The sequence below is a fragment of the Paramisgurnus dabryanus genome, chromosome 17 (genome assembly GCF_030506205.2).
Source record: "Paramisgurnus dabryanus chromosome 17, PD_genome_1.1, whole genome shotgun sequence".
In the NCBI taxonomy this organism is placed as follows: Eukaryota; Metazoa; Chordata; class Actinopteri; order Cypriniformes; family Cobitidae; genus Paramisgurnus; species Paramisgurnus dabryanus.
In genome coordinates this window covers 32,230,129-32,250,153 of record NC_133353.1, presented here as the reverse complement: position 1 = coordinate 32,250,153, position 20,025 = coordinate 32,230,129, and the positions used below count along the sequence as shown (strand labels likewise).

At 36.0% G+C, this 20,025-nt stretch overlaps 1 protein-coding gene across 1 annotated transcript; it reads right to left on the bottom strand.

Moving 5' to 3' along the window:
• Positions 1-9,012: 9,012 nt before the first annotated feature.
• On the bottom strand, positions 9,013-18,076 carry LOC141280922 (platelet-activating factor receptor-like). Its single transcript, XM_073812256.1, has 2 exons — positions 18,010-18,076; positions 9,013-13,271 (listed from the first exon to the last, which is right to left on the bottom strand). Exons 1-2 carry the CDS (start codon positions 18,022-18,024, stop codon positions 12,204-12,206), a joined length of 1,083 nt encoding a protein of 360 aa, XP_073668357.1. The 5' UTR covers positions 18,025-18,076; the 3' UTR covers positions 9,013-12,203.
• Between the last annotated feature and the right edge of the window lie 1,949 nt (positions 18,077-20,025).

Genomic DNA, 20,025 nt, shown 5'->3' with positions numbered 1-20,025 from the left:
TGAAAGATCTGTGGTGTATTTTGAGCTGAAACTTTACAGACACATTCTGGAGATACCAGAGGGATACTATTTTTATATTGCTGAAAACACATTAGGGGACCTTTAAGTAATCATGACTAAATACAATTTGGCATTTTGGTCCTACAAATAAAAACCTAAGTTAATTTAGCTTATTAACTGATATACAGTACTGTGCACCAGACTTGTTGTTTTAGAAATTTAAATGTCCATCCATATTTATTTTTTAATCTATTTTATTAAGATACAAACAGAAAATACAGGAAATATGTAAAAAAAAAAAAATCAGGACTAAATGTCTTCTTTAGGCATCGTGGGTGTTTAATGTGACTTCTCTTGGCACTAAACACATCTTGAGCGTTTTTATATATATTAGTATATTATATATATTACTATATATATATTAGTGTTCATAATGCTGTGATGATTACCTAAAAGCCTTTGCACCAAATATTTTGATTATTTCTGCTTGGTTAAAGAATAAGAACTAAACTATTTAAATCGTTTTTAATTATAGGCCAGTTTATAGCTATAATTTTTAGAATTATAGATGTTGTAAAAAGTTTTTTCACATGAAGCCGCCATTCCATTAATTCGTGTTTGCTTTGATACACACTGACCCTGTTATCTGAAGAAAGTCAACACCAGAAGATTTTAAAGTATCAGGGACAGAATGGGACTAATTTTTTTTAGCCCTGAAGATTCATGCCTTAGACCCGGCCCACTTTAGTTCATGACTAACTATATTAAAATAATATAATTAAATCCTTAGTAGGCTACAGAAGTCTGCAGTCAGCCCATTCTCATGAAATGCATATAAATAGCATGCAGTGTGAAACTATCGTGTGCGCATGTGAAACTACCGTGTTAATGTTTCGCGTGAGCACGCAATAGTGCACTGTTCTCTGCAGCCTTGCAATTCATTGAATTTTTCCAAATATATAATTTCCAATTCAGTGCAAATACTCAGTTCTTACGGCGCTGTGTAAAGTGGAGTACACTTAAAAAACTCGAAGCAGCTAAACTCGACAGAACTGCCCCGCGTATGCCTGCGCCTCGTCCATTAATTGTATATAGCAGGACAATTTATCTCTTACTTCTCAGTGTGAGAAATACAAGGTGTGTCGTGTGAACTGACTGAAATGAGCCCAGGTCATGACATTCGGGGCTTAACTCAAAACATTTCGGGGCTGAAGCCCCGGCAAAATCGGCTGGCGACGCCCCTGCTAGGTTACAGTAAGGGTATTATACTGTAAAATGGAACTGCGGTAAAGGCATCATACTGTAAAAAAACATGTACAGTTATGGTACTGTAATGAGGCAGTTACAATATATATACAATAACAAGTCTAACAGTGTATGGGTTGGAGAAAGTGTGGTAGGATGACATATGCAGTTTATTTTATGAAACAGCGCTCAGATATCTAAACCCTTTGTAATGATATATAGTATGTCAAGCTTAATACCGTTCTTCTTCAATATAATACATGGTAAATGTAAACAAATAATTGTGTCGTAGGAGTAGGCTTCACTCAATATCTTATTTATATTGTAAGAGTGCTTGACCAAATGTATAAGTAAAAAAAACATGTGTTTTTGTTTACATGTCAAAGACAAAAAGGCCGCACTTTGCATATAAAACGTGTTTATTGCACAGACAAGTTTCGGCTTAGCGCCTTCCTCAGCGTGCTTGAGGCACACTGAGGAAGGCGCTAAGCCGAAATGTGTTTGTGCAATAAACACGTTTTATATGCAAAGTGCGGCCCTTTTCTCTTTGAAATGTAAACAAAAACACATCAATTAAAAACATGTCAAAACATCTACACTGACAGAAAAAGTTTGTACCCCTTAAATTTAACCGTTAGAAAATTGTTCCTTATAAGGTATACATTAGGTCCTTAGGATTTAATATTGTACCCCAAAAAGTACATTATTAAGGTATATGTACCACACATGGGGCGGTACCCTTTCAAAAGGTCCTGTACCATTTAGGTACATATACATTTGGTACCAACATCTTTAATGTACTAATATGCACTCTTTCAAAGCAATGGTGTGCTTTACGAAAGGGTACAGCCCAGTGATACCATATTTTGACAATTTTTTTTCTGACAGGTGGTAGAAATATCTCTAAATGTTAATGCTTGATCATTGCATTAATTTTGAAGTATTGTTCTTTGCCAAATGATATCATGATATTTTGATATTTATACGTTTGACATAAACCAGCCTGACATAGTCGGTTACAAGAACCAACAGCGCTTCATATTCTTAGCTAACGTAATGATGCAATCGGTCACGAGACACACGAGAGCCAATGCCTTTTCACAATCATGACGTATCATCGCTTCTTATGGCGGCAGATTTTGAATCAGTGTACACCGGATCTGATATTTACAGCGGATGGTCATCACTGTATTGTCCCAGTGATGCCATAGTAGTACATTTTTGGTTCCCTAAAGAACTATTCAGTCTTAAATAATCATTTCTTTCATACCTTTTCATAATCTAAACAGTGGCAGACGGTGACTTCTTTTTTTGAGGGCGCTCGATGTGAAGTTCGTCACAACATGTATGAAGCCCATCATGTGTGTGGTTCGTAATTTCAAAATATGTGTTCTGCGCTTTGAGAGATCCTGTGTGCATCACGTGTCTTGTCAAAATAAGTCCCTTCTGCAGACGCGTTTAAAGGTTCTATGATAAAAGAGACGCTCGCTTTTGCCAGATACTCATATAATCTCATGCGTAATCATTTTAGTGTTAAGGGAGTCTTGCGTCTCTTTTATCATAAACGGTTTTGATGCATGTGCAGCAGGCCCTTATTTTGACAAAACATGTGATGCACATGACGTAACAAACACATATTTTGAAAACACGAGCAACACACATGACACTCCGAGCACTTATTTTGAATTTGTGCCCCTCGGATGAGCAGTCACGAGCCGCCACTGAATCTAAACAACCTTTATCCACTACAAAGAAGTTTCTTTAAGTTTCTTTGTGAAACTACCAAAAATGTTTCTTCTATGGCATCGTGTATCACCTTTATTTTCAATGTTTATTTATTTATCATGACAATTTAGGTCAAAGAATGCTAATATACAAAGATGAGGGAAAAAGTGCAGGGCAGGCAATAGTTAATATGATTTTTTCAGCTTCTAAATATCCATGACCTTTTTTAAACCCTTAACAGCAATAATGGCAGGTCAAGCATTTTTACTGCACTAAATATAAAAACAGATCTAAAACCTGGATTCTAGAGAAATTCGAACAGCATGGGGAAGTCCGAGAAGTTTGGTTTCCTGGGACTTATAAATAGGGCTCAGAGGCAAACAAGCACCGACATGTAGTATCTTTAACAAAAACCTGTTCTAACTCCTCAAAAACCATGACACATATCGCTTATTCCAGGAAGAATTGGAAATTCACAGCTTCAAGCAGATGGCAGTCAATAATATTAAAATGTTGCACCCTTGCTTAAGGGTATACTGTAAAGGTTGTGTTTTATGAATCAGCCCATATGAGGTTTATGTATTGGAAAATAATTAAAAAACACATTAAGAAACAAAAAATTTAAACACATCCATATTTCTTCCTAACATTTCTACTATTACAGAGGACGTTTTGCTAGAAACGAATTACCAGCGAAACGTGTTCCTCAAAATAAAGCTTAAATCAGCAGTACATTGTGATGTAACTTCCCCCCATGCGTGTGTTTGGTTAACAACTTTACCCTGTACATAGCCTATTTTGAGCTTTTACAGTAGCACCTGATCACAGATAACAGTCTTTTAGGATTAAAAAGATGCAGAAATACAAATTCCCAAACACTCATATGCAAGAATTATCCAGATTTCAATGCTATGAATCCAAAAACTCTGGGAAATGTGAGTATAAATTTAGTAGCAAAGAAATCTGACTTTATAATGGATTCCTCCCTTTCTGTGATGCATTTTAGGTGTTACCTAGGTTACTGCTGTTGACTTCCTTTATTTTGTCATTTAAAGGCACGGTATCTCATTTGATGCCAAAACATTTTTAGTTATGTTGGTTAAAAGTCTCCTCACATCTTGATTACAATCACTATGTTAAGTTGTTTAAATGTATTTGTAGAAATTTATTCGTTTTTTTATGACCTTCCCTCGCTAACTTCTCTCAGTCTTGTTCATTCGGAGGTACATCATTGCTTACATTGCATGAGTGCCCACTACTGCTAGAACACTTGAAGTGGGTTCAAATGGATTGCACTAAGCCCTTGATCACATGGAAAGTGGAGACCGCCCCCTCCATCATTTGAACTGTGCAAAGCGCGAGTTGCTGAAGTGACGTCACAATCGAGTTGCATTGTGGGATATGGGGCTGCCTGAAGTGTACATATGAAATTCGAGGGAGCGAAGGTCTGTCCATACAAACTTTCCTCGTCCGCTTGACAAAGTGGAACGCACTTCAAAATGACGAGGGGAAGTGTTTAGGGAAGTTTGCGAGTGCGTGTCTAAAACTGGAGTGGAACGCACCCTATGTGGTTGCAGCATGGGGACTACAAACCAAGATGGCCACCGGGTCCTGGACTACAATTACCAGGATTCTCAATGGTGGAGACAGCTGTTGCGTATGAGTTGAGAACAGAGAGTCTTGTTTGTTTTATGTTTGATAGGGCACACAAAGAGAAGCTGGAAGAGTTTTTGGTTAAAAATCGTTTTGGTGTTTAAGTTGATGATTAAAAAGAACCCAGTGATTTGATGTGTGCCAGGACTCGATTTGTGAAACAACCCAAACTTTGGTGATACCCTACCTCTCACGATGCCACATATGGTGGAGAATGCGGGCAATATTATCCCAAACAAAAGGGGGAGAGGAACATCCAGTTTTGTATATAAGCAGGAAGTTAGCAAAGCATAAAAATACTCCACATTGGAAAAAGAATGTTTAGGAATCAAATGGGCATTAGAGACCCTTCAGTACTACCTTCTAGGGCGAAGGTTTGTCTTGGTAACCGACCATGCCCCATTACAATGGATGGCAAGGAATAAAGAGACCAATAGGAGGGTAACTCAATGGTTCCTGAGCCTCAAAGCATTTAATTTCTCTGTCATTCATAGGCCCGGACCTTGCCATGACAACGCTGATGCCCTCTCACGACGAGAGGCCCTCTACACTTTCTCCCTGCAACCACGAGTCACAGAGCAGAAAAGGGGGATGTGTATAGGGTGGCCATTCGTGCCAGTTCCGCCGGACACGTCCCAAACATGTTTTCGGGTGAGTTCTCCGGAAGTCGCGTTGGTCGACCTCATACGTCATCAAAGTTTAATATTTCGGGGTCAATTTCAGAAAAACAACCGTTACATTTCAAGGTAATAATGACACAACAATGGTTGTATGTTTTAAAAGAAATAAATATTAATTTTCTAATGTATTTTAACTGAAATGTGAGAACCTCAATGACATATGCAGTCGAGCAACGCGACTTCTGGAGAACGAACCCGAAAACATGTTCGGGACGTGTCCGGCGGAACTGGCATGAATGGCCGCCCCAGATGTGTGGCATCGTGAGAGGGTATATTATAGAGGCAAGGCATCTGCAATCTAGGTGGTTGCAGCATGGGGACTACAAACCAAGATGGCCACCGGGTCCCAGACTACAATTACCAGGTTTCTCAATGGTGGAGACAGCTGTTGCGAATGAAGGAGAATAGCAGTTAATGAGCTGAGAACAGAGAAGGCTTGTTCTACAGCCGGATGACGTCAAAGTACCGCAAGAGCGAGACGAAATTAGACTTTGTCTGATTTCTTTAATCGTTCTCGCGTTACTTTGACGTCATCCAAAATATATTTCAGCAAAATATATTTAAAATGAGAGATTTATAGGCAGCATGTTGTAATTGCAGAAATACACTTAACATTAAAAAAACACACAACGCTTTTGTTTTGGCACCTATTTTTCATGAGATGAACTCAAAAATTAAGATAAATTCTCAAATATTGTTCACAAATATGTCTAAATCTGTGTTAGTGAGCACTTCTCCTTTACCGAGATAGTTCAACCACCTCACAGGTGTGGCATATCAAGATGCTGATTAGACAGTATGGTTATTTTACCACAGTAAAAGGTGCAGTTTTACTGTATTGGTATAACAGGCCAGACAGGTTTGGATCTATATGCAAATCTTTATTTAGAGTATCATTACACAGCAGACAGAACAGAGGTAAGGTAAGGCAGCAATTAGACAGATAACACAATCCCAGGTCGGGGCAGGCAGATACCAATTATAAACGTTAACACAGTCCAACATAAACACCAAGTAAACAAAAACACGGATACACAGGGAAATAACACTCAGTAGTGCAGCACAGGGCAAACAAGACTTCGCAATGAGCATGCGTGAGAATCCCAGGCACAGTAATGAACATCAGGTGGCATGTAATCAACAGAGAGCGGGGCATGATGGGGGTTGTAGTCCGTGTTAAAATTCGGGTGAGCGTGAAGATTGGACACCGGGGGCATTAGCGCTGACATCCGTAACAAATGGGGTCCGGTGGCATCCAAAAATCAGTCAGTATATGGTGTCACATAGTGCAACACATCTATCACTGTTATCCTTAAAAAGAAAAAGGAACCTTATGATTATGGAAGTTCGGAGCCAGTTAGTCTTGAAAATATTGATCGTAAAATTGTATCTAAAGTATTATAATTAATCATCCAAGATTAATTATATTTTTTATTACATGGCACTCTGAAATGATTCAGATTGTCCAGTTACAACATTCCATGGTATGTTATTCCGAGATTACAACCCCCTGAAACTACAGTATGTTACAGTTTCTAGACTAACCGGATGAGGACCCTCAGGATCATAAGGGTCTTTTCCATTTTAATGTTTAAAGTGATAAGTGCATAATTGAATGTTGGAGGCAGTTTAATCCAAAGCCAGAGCGTCTCGTAATATTGATACGACAAAGCACTTCTTTTATTTTTTGACAGGAAAGCCATCCAAGGCCGGAGACTTTGCTGGCTTCATTGAGATTAGCCTACTGCAGCCAGGCCCAGATTTGTCATATAGGGAGGACCGGGAGAATTCTCGGTGGCCCGGGCTGTTTTTTTTTTGGCCATTGCTCTGTCCCTAGGCTGTCCCAAAAAATTTTTATGCAGGATGCACGGTTTTCCTCTGCTTTTCATAGCGCTCGCCTGTGAACACAAGTTTTGTTTCAGACACGTCTATTTGAGTAAGTCACGCGTCTAGATTTAAAATAAACTTGAGCGAGACTTAATACGAATGGCTTCTGAAATGAAAAGGTTTAACATATCATATTTTTTATATCATAAGTCATTCAAATAATAAGTCATAGAAGAGTAACAAAAATCTATTAAACTGAAGAACAAGAACTGAAGGTCCGGATCCAAACATCATGCTCGGACACAACAGACAAGGACGTCACGATCCTGTCACAGAAAAATAAGAAACAAAGTGCATACAGGGCTTACAGGATCGTGACAATTCAATATTTTCTATCTAGACTAACTGGCTCCGAACTTCCATAATCATAAGGTTCCTTTTTCTTTTTAAGGATAACAGTGATAGATGTTTTGCACTATGTGACACCAGATACTGACTGATTTTTGGATGCCACCGGCCCCAAAAGATTTGCATATAGATCCAAACCTGTCTGAACTGTTACACCAAAACAGTAAAACTGCACATTTTATTGTGGTAAAATAATCATACTGTCTAATCAGCATCTTGATATGCCACACCTGTGAGGTGGTTGGATTATCTCGGTAAAGGAGAAGTGCTTACTAACACAGATTTGTGAACAATATTTGAGAAAAAAAATTGAATTCAGCTCATGAAAAATAGGGCCAAAACTAAAGTGTTGTGTGTGTTTTTATTATGTTGTTCAGTGTATTTCTATTACAACATGCTGCCTATAAATCCCTCATTTTAAATATATTTTGCTAAAATATATTTTGGAATATGTTTACTGATATATTTTTTGACAATATTTTGTATATTTTGAAATATATTTAAAAAATAAATACATTTTAAAGCATTAAAATCTTATATTTTTTGACAGGAAAGCCATCCAAGGCCGGAGACTTTGCTGGCTTCATTGACATTACTGTCATTTTTTTGGCCATAAGGGCCTGTGTTGTCATGCCATCCGGTTGAAGGTTGCTGTCCCTATGCTGTCCCAAAAATTGCCCAAAAAGGACGCACGGATTTCTCTGCTTTTCAAAGTTTTGTTTCAGACACGTCTATTTGAGTGAGCTTGTCACGCATCTAGATTTAAAATAAACTTAAACGGTGACTTGATACGAATGGCCTCTGAAAGGAAAAGGTTCAACAAATTATATTTTTTAAGTCATTTAAATCATAAGTCATAGAAGAGTAACAAAAATCTATTTGATGCGAAACTGATCACTTTAAAAAGTTTCATATGAATATGATAAAATTTTAAAAGTCCATTATATATTTGTTCTTTTTTGTCAAAAGGTAGGCCTATACGTTATCAAGTACTTACATGATAAGTGCTAAAAAAGGAAGGAATTTTATTTTTCCATTTGTTTTCCCTGCATACTTAATAAGTCTTGCTTGTGTATTGTATATCTGGGGTTTCCAAACTTTTTCAGCCCAACAGATAATCTCAAGATCCACCATTAAAAAAATTGAAATTTGTTCCCATTGAGTAGTTTTGAATATGTTTAATTGAATAATATTAAAATGGTAGGTCTGCATGATTATGATTAATAATTATTATGATAATTATTTAGTTAATACGTCACTTTACGCTGTAATAAGGTGAGTGCACAAACGACCTATGAGGTCGTTATTTTTTGAAGGACAGTCTCCACTTATCTCAACTACATCCACCAGACTTGACACAGACCCGTTCTGACTCATGAACAGCCTAAAGGATGATCAGACCGGTTAGAAATCCTACAAGATTCCTTAGAAATCTTGGTCAAAAGATAAGAAAATAAACAGAAAAGCAAAACAACCAGCTTAATGAACAAAGTTTATTTAATTGATTGGACATCAACTTTAGTATTTTATGTACAAAGGTGAATGAACTCTTGAGAACTCGAATAAATAGTAGCCGCACAATAATAATATGCCTGAGTCACAATTGCCTGAGAATAAAATGGAGTCATCAATAACCCATCTTTCTGAGCATCACACATATTTGTCTGAACCATGCAAGCATTAGCAGACATTAGCAACACATTTTTGCCTAATTTCCTGCTTGATGGACATAAAGCTGAATCATTAGCGGCATTATAAGATCATGAAATATGATAATATTATGTCAAGGAAAAACAAAGATGAGCATAAATTACTGTATGTATCAAAGATTTCAGTGTGGAAAAAGTCATATTTTATAAAATGAACACATCTGACAGGTTTAAAAATATAATTGTACACCATTCAAAATACAAAACAATATAAACAAGAAATATTACAATCAGTTTTAAATAACAATACAAAATTGAAATGTTGGAAGTTGGGAACACAACATAAAATTCTTTCTGAGTGTCATTTAAAAACGTTGAACTTTTAAACTTATCACTGTAAGTCACATATAAAAAGACATTTTGTTCATTTGAAATGTTCAAGTTCTCATTTTGAGCAACAAATTATTGCAAAAGAAAATAAAAGTTCCTGAAAAAAGCAATTCTATTCTTGAGATGGAAACCAGGAGCAAGCATGTGACTCAGATACAGCAGGTGAGCCTGAGCTCGCTGTTAATGAGACAAAAAAAATTATCTTTGTCTCTCAACAGGTATTTTTAAAGAATTGTAAAAACTTGTAAGTTGGTATAACAATTGTATTATAGCCTCCCTATGACAAATCGCTTGATTGTTTCTTGATCTTTGTAAGCGTCTGCTTAATGCCTAAATGTAAAAGGTGACCCGCTAAATTAGGATTATATATATAGTTTACATATAAACAAAAATGTACAACACACTGTCAAAATTATATCATATCAATCTATGTTTTTGTTACTTTAACTTGGTTATGTCAATGTAACGTCACAAGTCAAAACTCAATAATTGTAATAATTAGGTTGTTATAACTTTTTAAAAAAATGAATATTGACAACAATAAAAATATAGATTTTTTTATTTTATAGAAAAAAAAACATATTAAGGTACCACTTAACAATTAGGTTTTGTTTGTTATTAGTTAGCATGAACTAATCATAAACAATACTTTAAAGGTGCAGTGTGTAATTTTTAGAAGGATCTCTTGACAGAAATGCAAAATAATATACAAAACTATATTATCAGGAGTGTATAAAGACCTCTCATAATGAACCGCTATGTGTTTATTATCTTAGAATGAGACGTTTTTATCTACATACACCGAGGATCCTTTTACATGTAAGTCGCCATTTTGGGCCGCCATGTTTCTACAGAAGCCCTTAAAGGACAAACTTTTTTACTAAATTGTCTCCGACGATGACCTGTTTGTCCGGTGGTGGCTACAGTAGCTTCTCTATGTGTTTCAAAAGCGAGGGGTGAGCAGTGGACTGAGCAATCTCACCACTAGATGCTGCTAAAATTTACACACTGCACCTTTAACTGCATATTAGTTAATTTTTTCATCATACTACTAATAAACATTATGGGGCAGTTTCCTGGACGAGGCTTAGTCCCAGACTAAAATGCATGTTTGAGCTGCCTTAACATATATCAGTGCCATTGTTTTGTCTCAAGATGCACACCAGTATTATTTTCTGTAAGGTTAACTTAACACTAAATGCGTTGTAACAAAATGACACATAATATGTTAAAATTACACAATGTGTTAAAAGCATAAAACCAAAAGATGTGTAAAAAATGTACACATCCTTTCCTAAAGACAGGATTAGGCCTTGGTTAAATCATTATATTTAAGTCATTTTTAAAAGCATAATTTATAAATAAACACTATTGGTGTGCATCTTGAGACACAAGACACATATTTTAAGATATGCCAGAGCAAGTTATTTTTGATTAAGAAAACACTAACATTTAATTAAGTTAGTCTGGAACTAGCCTTAAGCCCTGTCTGGGAAACCGCCCCATAATATAACTAATGCCTAGTCCTGGATTTGGATAAAACCTGTTCGGGAAACCTGTTAGTTTCATAGATTCACTAAAAAAAATGTACATTCTGCTACCCTAAAAAACACTATGGAGTGGTTTCCCAGACAGGGTTTATAGTCCCAGACTGAACTGCATGTTTGAGCTGCCATCATTTTAAAACACTGTATACAAGATCTTAACATATATCAGTGCCATTGTTTTATCTCAAGATGCACACCAGTATGTTTTTTTTTTGTAAGATATGTTTGTAAAAACTATTCAATTTTCATAAAATAACTAATTAATCTAAACCCTGTCCGGGAAACCCCTAAGTGCTATAATTTCAGTGATGATTCTGCACAGAAAAGATGCTTACAGTAACAAAGCTACATTACATCCAGTCATTCAAAACAATTAATATTTGTTTTCATAGTCAAACTACCTCAAAGCTTTTTTTACAAAGTGCATTTAAGATTATAAATACATTTACATTAGAAATTACATAGAAAGCGATTTACAGTGCAATCAAAAAAAAAATCTCAGTTAAACCCACAACCTTGCAGACTGTGTCCTGCCTTACCAACTGCAAAGACTGAAAAGATAAAAAGCAAGTTCAAGGTTATTTTGAGAACAAATAAAAGCTATCTTACAGATCAACCACATGTGACCTCTTATTTGTCTTTGTCAATCTTCAACTTCTGGCATTACGTTATCATTCTTCATGAAACCGTCGCCAAAACACTGCACTAACAACTCTTACAAAAATTAAACAAGTTTACCATTGGTAAAACCATGGTCTTACTACAGTAACCCATGGTTTTGTAGCAAACCTATGCTTTAAGCCTAAAAAACCCACAACAACCGCAAAGTTGTCCATGTGACTACATTTCAAGTTATCTCAAGCCATACGACAGCTTTGTGTCATACAAGTTTGTATTTTTCATTTTGAGCCATTCTTTTAACAAACACATAAAATAATAACATTTAAAATAGTTTAGTTGCTACACCACCAATGCATGCAAGTAACTGTGGAGCAAACTTTGAATTGTGAAATTAATTAATAAATTAATAAACAAACATCGAGAGTCATCTATTCTTTTGGCAACATTCATAACTCGGTCTAAATACTGCTCTTCGGAGACATAGCCGTGCTTAGCGTCTGACGTGAGCAGTTTTTCTTATTCTTGACCTTTTTAAAGTGACCCTGGATGTATTTGCGAAACTTTGTGGTGGCAAAGCAATACACCAGAGGATCCAGAATGCAATTTAATCCCATCAGCATGAGTGTGATCTGATGAGCATCATTAATAAGTTGATGAATGTTGATGCTCCATTCTTTTTCTCTTAGGCCCAACACTGACAGAACCCACGGACCCTGCACCACATGATGGGGTAGGAAACAGATCACAAACACGCCCACAACGGCAAACAGCATCTTTAAAGCTCTCCGCTTGGTGCCGTCGGGTCGCTTCCCCGTACTGGCTCGGGGCTGACTGATGGGTTGAGACAGAAGAGTTCGAGCGATCGAGATGTTGCACAGAATCACTATTAAGAAGACGACAAAAAACATGCCGATAATAAGAAAATGGGTTGTGGAGACTGTGTATCTCATATCATCAGTCTTGTTATAACCCTCGAAGCAGCGGTTTTTCGCGGCCTCGCGGTCTTCCTGGAGCCCAGGAACAATGAGATATTTAATCGAAGCTGAAAGAGTGATGCCCCAGACGCCCGCTGAGATGATCGCTCCACGTTTCCAGCAGTCGGAAGAAGCGGCCATCAGTGGCCTGGTAACAACCCAGTAACGATTAATGCTGATAATAGCAAGAAAGAAGACGGAGCAGTAGGTGTTAATAAAAAAGAACGACCCTGTGATGCGACAGACAACATCCGAATACTTCCAGTCGCCGTTGTTCGCGTAGTACCCGATCCAAAACGGTAGAGCGGACACGAACAGCAAGTCTGCAATTGTCAGGTTGGTCATGTAGATGCGAATCTCACTCATGGCTCTAGAGTCCCGCATTTTGTGCAATACATAAAGTGCGTAGCAGTTGGCCGCCAATCCTAAGACAAAGACCACGCCGTAGAAGATGGGGAAGAGGGTGTAACGAAACTCCGACTCGATGAATTTCGAGGATGTGTTTCCGGCTGCCGTTTGGTTCTTGACTGTAGGGGTCACCATGTTGAACATCTGAAAAGAGATGCATAAGATAAATAAGACATTATGAGCATTACACATTCTTATTTTTGTTAAGTTTTGCTCTAAAGTGCTCCTGGTAAGCCACACTGTCAATAAATAAAGGTACGAAGCTGTCACTGGGGTAGTACCCTTTAAAAAAGGTCCTAATATGTACCATTTAGGTACATTTTGGCAGTTCAAAGTACCAATATGCCCTCTTTGGGTACAAACTTTTGTACCTTTAGTCTGGTCTCACTGTTAATACATAGTATTAATATGTAACTTTCAAAAACACAAAATGTACTTTTGTACGTTTAAATAGATGCTAAAGCATACAATGTAGACGTATTTGCAACATTTAATCGTAGCATTTTTACATTTTAATGAAGTCATCATTAATTCGGCTTCTCAGAGGGTGTGCATTTCAAATTTTAAAAGTACATAGATTGAAAGACGGCAATGTCGCAAATCTGTGACGTAGCACGCAGGCTCCAATGAGCGTTTGATATCAGTGCCGTGAAATGTGTCGTAAAGCTTCTTGAGGTGCAATATTTGAATTTGAATTCACAATGAACGCGGGATTTGACATTGATGAGAACTAGGATGAAGATCACTGGATAAAGATATGAATTTGGATCTGCAATTTTAAAGATGTGGATTACAGCGAATGAATAAAATTACCATCTTTTGTGAATTTATGTTGTGTTTTGGTGTAATTATTGTTGCATAGGAGAAAACGCCTTTTGTGTGTCATGGCAAATAAAGTAAATATTACAAAATGGTTAAATGATTACAGAAATTGTATTCATTTTAAAGCAACACTAAAGAGTTTTTGCTCTTTGCTCCCCCTACAGGTTAGAAGCGTAATTGTCCATTACCACTATCGTAAATATTGCAGCATAGCTGGCTCTGATTGGATTGTAGGTCTGCCGTAAAGCAAGTTTTTATAGTTTTTACTCGAACTACAGGACCACTACCCGACGGTTGGAAACTTCTTTAGTGTGGTTTTGGTCGATAGAGGGCTGCAAAGCGAATGTGAAAGTGCCGTTCACCCTGTTTAGAGTGGATGAACGACTGAAACTTTTTTGGAAACATTATTTTAAGGTAAAAAACTCTTTGGTGTTGCTTTAAAGGGACACTCCCCTTTTTTTTGAAAATAGCCTTATTTTCCAGCTCCCCTAGAGTTACACATTTGATTTTTATTATTTTTGGAATCCATTCAGCCGCTCTCCGGGTCTGGCAGTACCACTTTTAGCATAGCGTAGCATAATCTATGGAATACAATTAGACCATTAGCATCGCACTCAAAAATGACCAAAGATTTCTGATATTTTATTAATGATATTATGCGGTGCCCCAAAATAGTCCCCTGCTATTAAAAGTTACCTAAGGGACTATTTTCAGGCACTGCGTAATATCATTAGCATGTAATACCATGTTACGACAGCAAAGTTCTTGATTATTATGCCAGAATGAGAGTATAGTTCCTAGCCATATCGGCCTAGAAAATTGCAGCTTTTAATTTTCTGTCGGTCTAAGTACACGATGTAACTGCAGAAACATCAAATTTTAAATAGGAAAATTTTGAAACTCTTTGGTTATTTTTAGCGCAATGCTAATGGTCTAATCAGATTCAATGGATTATGCTAAGCCATGCTAAAAGTGGTACCACCAGACCCGGAGATCAGCTGAATGGATTCCAAAACGATAGAAATCAAATGTTTAACTCTATGGGAGCTGAAAAATTAGCATATTTTCACAAAAGTGTAGTGTCCCTTTAAGGTTTTAATGTGTAGTCTTCTTTACTAATGTGTAATTCTCTGAAAGTCATGAACATTTCATTAAATAAATAAACTGATGAGTAAACTGTCTTAAGTATATCAGAAAACACACTGCCATTTAGTGCAGATATCAGCTCATTTGCATTTAAAAGACGCACCCAAAACAACACATTTTTGCTCACACCTACAAAGTGGCAATTTTAACAATCTATAATAAATTATCTATATGGTATTTTGAGCTAAAATGTCACATACATACTGTGAGGACACCAAATATTTATTTGACATCTTAAAAAAGTCTTGTGAAATGTCCCCTTTAATATTTATAAATAGGAATACGTACAAATCTGTACGTCTGTAAAGCTGTTATACGTAAATAATTAATGTATTAGTCCTGTCAATACGTAGATATTATATGTTTCAGTGTGTATTAAAACGTAAGTAAATGTATGTGTGGTACAACAACCACACTTTACATAAATATACCTATGTATTCTCATGAGATCACGTTGGTTTAGCTCAGTGGTAGTTAGCTTTTGTGGTAAAAGTGTAGTAACCATGTTTTTTTGGTGCATTGATTACTATTAGCAAACCTTGGTTTTGAAAAACATCGCTATTTTGTGGTAACTATGGTTTTACTACACTAACCATGTTTTTTTTTGTTTTAACTGTAGTAATTCCATAGGTATATTTTTGTAGAGCATTGCGTCAGCAGTGCAAAAACCCAACAAACCCACAAATTGATAAAAACTAATACTTTTTAAGTTTCTTTGGATAAAAGCCTCTGCCAAATGTTTAAATGTAAATCTGATGCAAATTTGTAATCACACAGGGTTTTCTGTGTTTGGGTGGTTCAAATATTTTAAGAAGCAGCATTGATGAATCTCATACTGGTGCCCCACTGATCTTAACATTCGGTTGGGGTGTGGATTGTATCACAATGCTTATAATAATGTTTATCTCAAATAACTATACAAGTGGGAGAGCTCTCAGTGATGAGAATAACGCCTCTTTTCTCACACTTTATATAAAAAATTTCCTCCTTCCAGTCAGTGATGTGATGTATCTGGTTTTCTGTTCTCATTACAGCTTATTTATCTGTAATCTCTTGAATCTGAAAGAAGGAAATGAAGCTTCATTCTATAAAACCACAGAGCATCATCGATAAAGTCTATTTATCATTGCAGTAGTTTCAACACCAGGCCTACACTGCCCACAAGTTAATTGTATGTACCAACCAGGAAAATAGCTATCAGTTAATAATTTGTTTAAAATATAATAGACTATATTACTGTGTGATCTATTTACATTTGATAAAGCAATGCTACTTAGGCACAAAAATGTTTTATCAATAATAAAATGTTTTAAAGGTATAGCTCACCCCAAAATTAAAGGTCACATTCTTCCTGATCCCATTTTTCAAACTTTAGTTAGTGTGTAATGTTGTGTTAGAGCATAAATAATACCTGCAAAATGATAAAGCTTAAAGTTCACTGCCAGACGATATATTTTCTTGCGTAGGGTAGGGGCTTGTTTTTTTTAGGTGATTTCAAATATCAACATTGGCTTTCAGAGATCATGCACCCCGCCTTTAAGAGACATTTACTCCTCTACTTCTTGTGGATATCGCTGTTGTTTTAGTTGTTACACATTATTTAAAGTAAACATCCTAAAACACAGAATATGAACTAAAACAGAGGAAAAAAAATTACATTTACATTTAGTCATTTAGCAGACACTTTTGTCCAAAGAGACTTATAAATGAGGTAACAATAGAAGCAATTAGCAACACAAGAACAACAATACTTATATGCAAAGTATATGAAGTATATGCAAACATAGCCTACTACAGCATACTTACAAGCTGTTTACAAACTCACTGCCTTTTCATTTCTCTGTCTGACATAAATACACCTATAGGTATTTTATCATTAGCATGTTTTGAAAACAGCACATAAATGTACTCTTAAGTAATTGCGTAAATATATGTTTGGCTATATATATGGAATAATTGACAACAGGCCATTGAATTATTAGAAAATAATGCAGAATGCAAGGTGATAGTGTGGCACGAGGTGAAGCACTGTTACACTGTGGGTGTGCATTATTTTTTATATTACTCGTGGGCCAGTACAATCGACACAGTAGCCTATCTGTACACATGTGAAGCTAAGATTCATCCAAACAGTCGCTAAGTTTGGCTAAATGGGTCTAAAAGTCACAATAAGGTCGCTAAGTTGGCAACACAGTCGCTGAGTTGGCAACACTGCTTCAGCCAATCCCCTTTTTTAAGCAAGTAAGCCCCACCCACTGATTAACATTAAATTTGCATACAAGTTGAAAAAGAAAATGAAAACAAAAAAAACAGAACATAAAATTAAAACTAAACTTTACATTTTAATTTTGTCCCTATTATTGCTTGGGCATGAATAAAAAAAAGTTTTTACAGATTCCTTTTCAAGTTTGCCTTTTTATTTTAATATTGGCTGTCTTGCCTCAAGATAATATGGAAAATGAAATGTCAAATCATCAATTTCATTTTATTTTTCAATTTTGCCAGAATGATGCTTGATCAAGTTGAAAATGAAATAATTTAATTTAATGTTTTAATTTTAATTTTAGCATTTAATTTTCAAATTTGGGACAATTTTTTTTTAGCATTTAATTAATTAATTAATTAAAAAAAGACCAAAAATACCTTCCATACATAAGAGACGAAATTACGAAAGACTCTGAGAACAAGGCAACACTCCACCCTATAGTTAGGCTAGTAAACAGTTGTATATTAAAATATATGGATAGCGTTTTTTATGATTTAAAATAGTTCAGCAGCTTCCATCAACTTCCATCTTATCATTATTGATGAGAGGTTTTTTTATATTGTCTCATGCTTTATTTAAACTCGTATGCTCTTTATTCAAGGTAAGACTGTTATTTAAATAAAAATGTAATAATATATTGTAACCCACCTCGTATATCGACATCAATGTGTTTGTTCCAGCACGCGCTCCTCACGCTCTCTCTGAAGTGTGTGCAACGGCCTTTAATGGCTCTGTTCACGTTCAAAGTCACACCCTCTCTCTCTCTCTCTCTCTCTCTCTCTCTCTCTCTCTCTCTCTCTCTCTCTCTCTCTCTCACAAACAGGAAATTTATTGCACTTCTTTCTGGCTCGCAACAGCTATGAGATTTTTGCCATTACAACAGTGTTATGGCTGTTTCTGTTTCATGAACTAAATTTAAAAGAATCCGTTTGGTTGGAGAAAATCAGGAAAATTTGGAAATTGTCCACTTATGGATTAAGAAGTTGTTCATACGAACAGGATCATTGCTTATATAAATGATCTATTAGTATGGTGATCGTTTCTAAAATTAAATTAGTGAGTCAATGATTTGCTCTTAGATGATATAACAGCCACACTAAAAATGAATTATTGAACTCTTCTAACTGCCCATAGATTCTCTTGTTTAGTGGTTTTCTAATGGACAATTTATGCACATTATTAGCCAGAAAAATTATATGGATACAACTTCTTAGCTTTAGCATTTAGCCTAGACCCATTCATTCCTATGGTACCAAACAGGGAAGCCACCAAACACTTCCGTGTTTTCATATTTAAAGACTGTTACATGAGGAGTTATACCAGTAAGTATGGTGCCACAAAATAAAACTTTTTTTTGGTACCATAGGAGTGAATATGGCTAGGCTAAATGGTAACACATTCACAATGCGCTGTACAGTGCATGCTTTGAAAAAAGATGGGTATGTATTAATTTGTCTAGGTTGAGGTAATAACATAGTTTAATATGGCAAAAGGGTAGACTATTCCTTTAACCATGCATCTTGTAGTACAGCTGGTATATAATAAACTTTAAGTTAAACCTTAATTAAACCTTGTGTTGTTAACACAAATTTGACCCTCAGGTTGAACTGGTTACAGACATGAATCTCTTTGTACTCCTAATCTCTTCATCATAAAGGCTTTGCACTGTTAGCCTTCAGGCTCACATCACTGGGTATCTGCTGAAATATAGGATGTAATGTATACATAATATGTGGTTCTAAGATTGTAATTTTATATTCATGTTTAGTATTATTTTTAAGGTCGTGGTGCGATGAGTAAAAAGGTCTCATTTCTATAAGTCTAAGAGAAGATGGATCAAGGTTTTAGAACTTAGGATAGAAGATGCATTTCTTGTAGAGGTGGGGTTTTGCCAGATACTGGTTTTTGTCAAGGAATTTTAAATCCTAATGAGGAGGACATTTTTTATACTTTAATCTTGTCTCCTAAACTGGAAGAATGTGATGGTCCTTTTTTGGTGAAAAGAGAGATATGTTTTTGTGATGATTCTTTGAATGTTAAAGAAATGTATAAAAGTTGTGTGAAAGCTTTTAATAAGAAAGTCTTGAATAACAGATGTGATACTCCTTGGCGTAATGTCCTTGGGTTAAGCGCAGAGTGTAAACCAGAATGGAGAGCACTATATAAGCCACCGTTACCCAAGAGGGGAGGTGATATTCAATGGAGGATTTTACATGGGGTAATAGCTGTAAATGCTTTTATTTCAGTTTTGAATCCGGAAATAAGTCCCGATTGCCCTTTTTGTGGTCAAAGAGAAACTGTTTTTCACGCTTTTATGCATTGTTGTAGATTGAGACCTTTATTTTGTGTTTTAGAACATTTGTTAACATGTTTTGGTGAGGTTTTTTCTATGCAAATGTTTATTTGTGGTTTTAAATATGTAAGAAAAAGGTCTTTTGAATGTCAATTGTTGAATTTTGCTCTGGGTCAGTCAAAAATGGCAATTTATGTGAGCAGACAAAATAAGGTTGAAAACATATCTGGACAAGACGTTCTGATGGTTCTTACCAATTTGATTAAGTCAAGGGTAGTTACAGATTTAAATTATTTTAAGTCCATGAATGACCTGTTGTCCTTTGAAATGAAATGGTGTTGTAATGAGGCGTTGTGTTCTGTCTGTGAAGG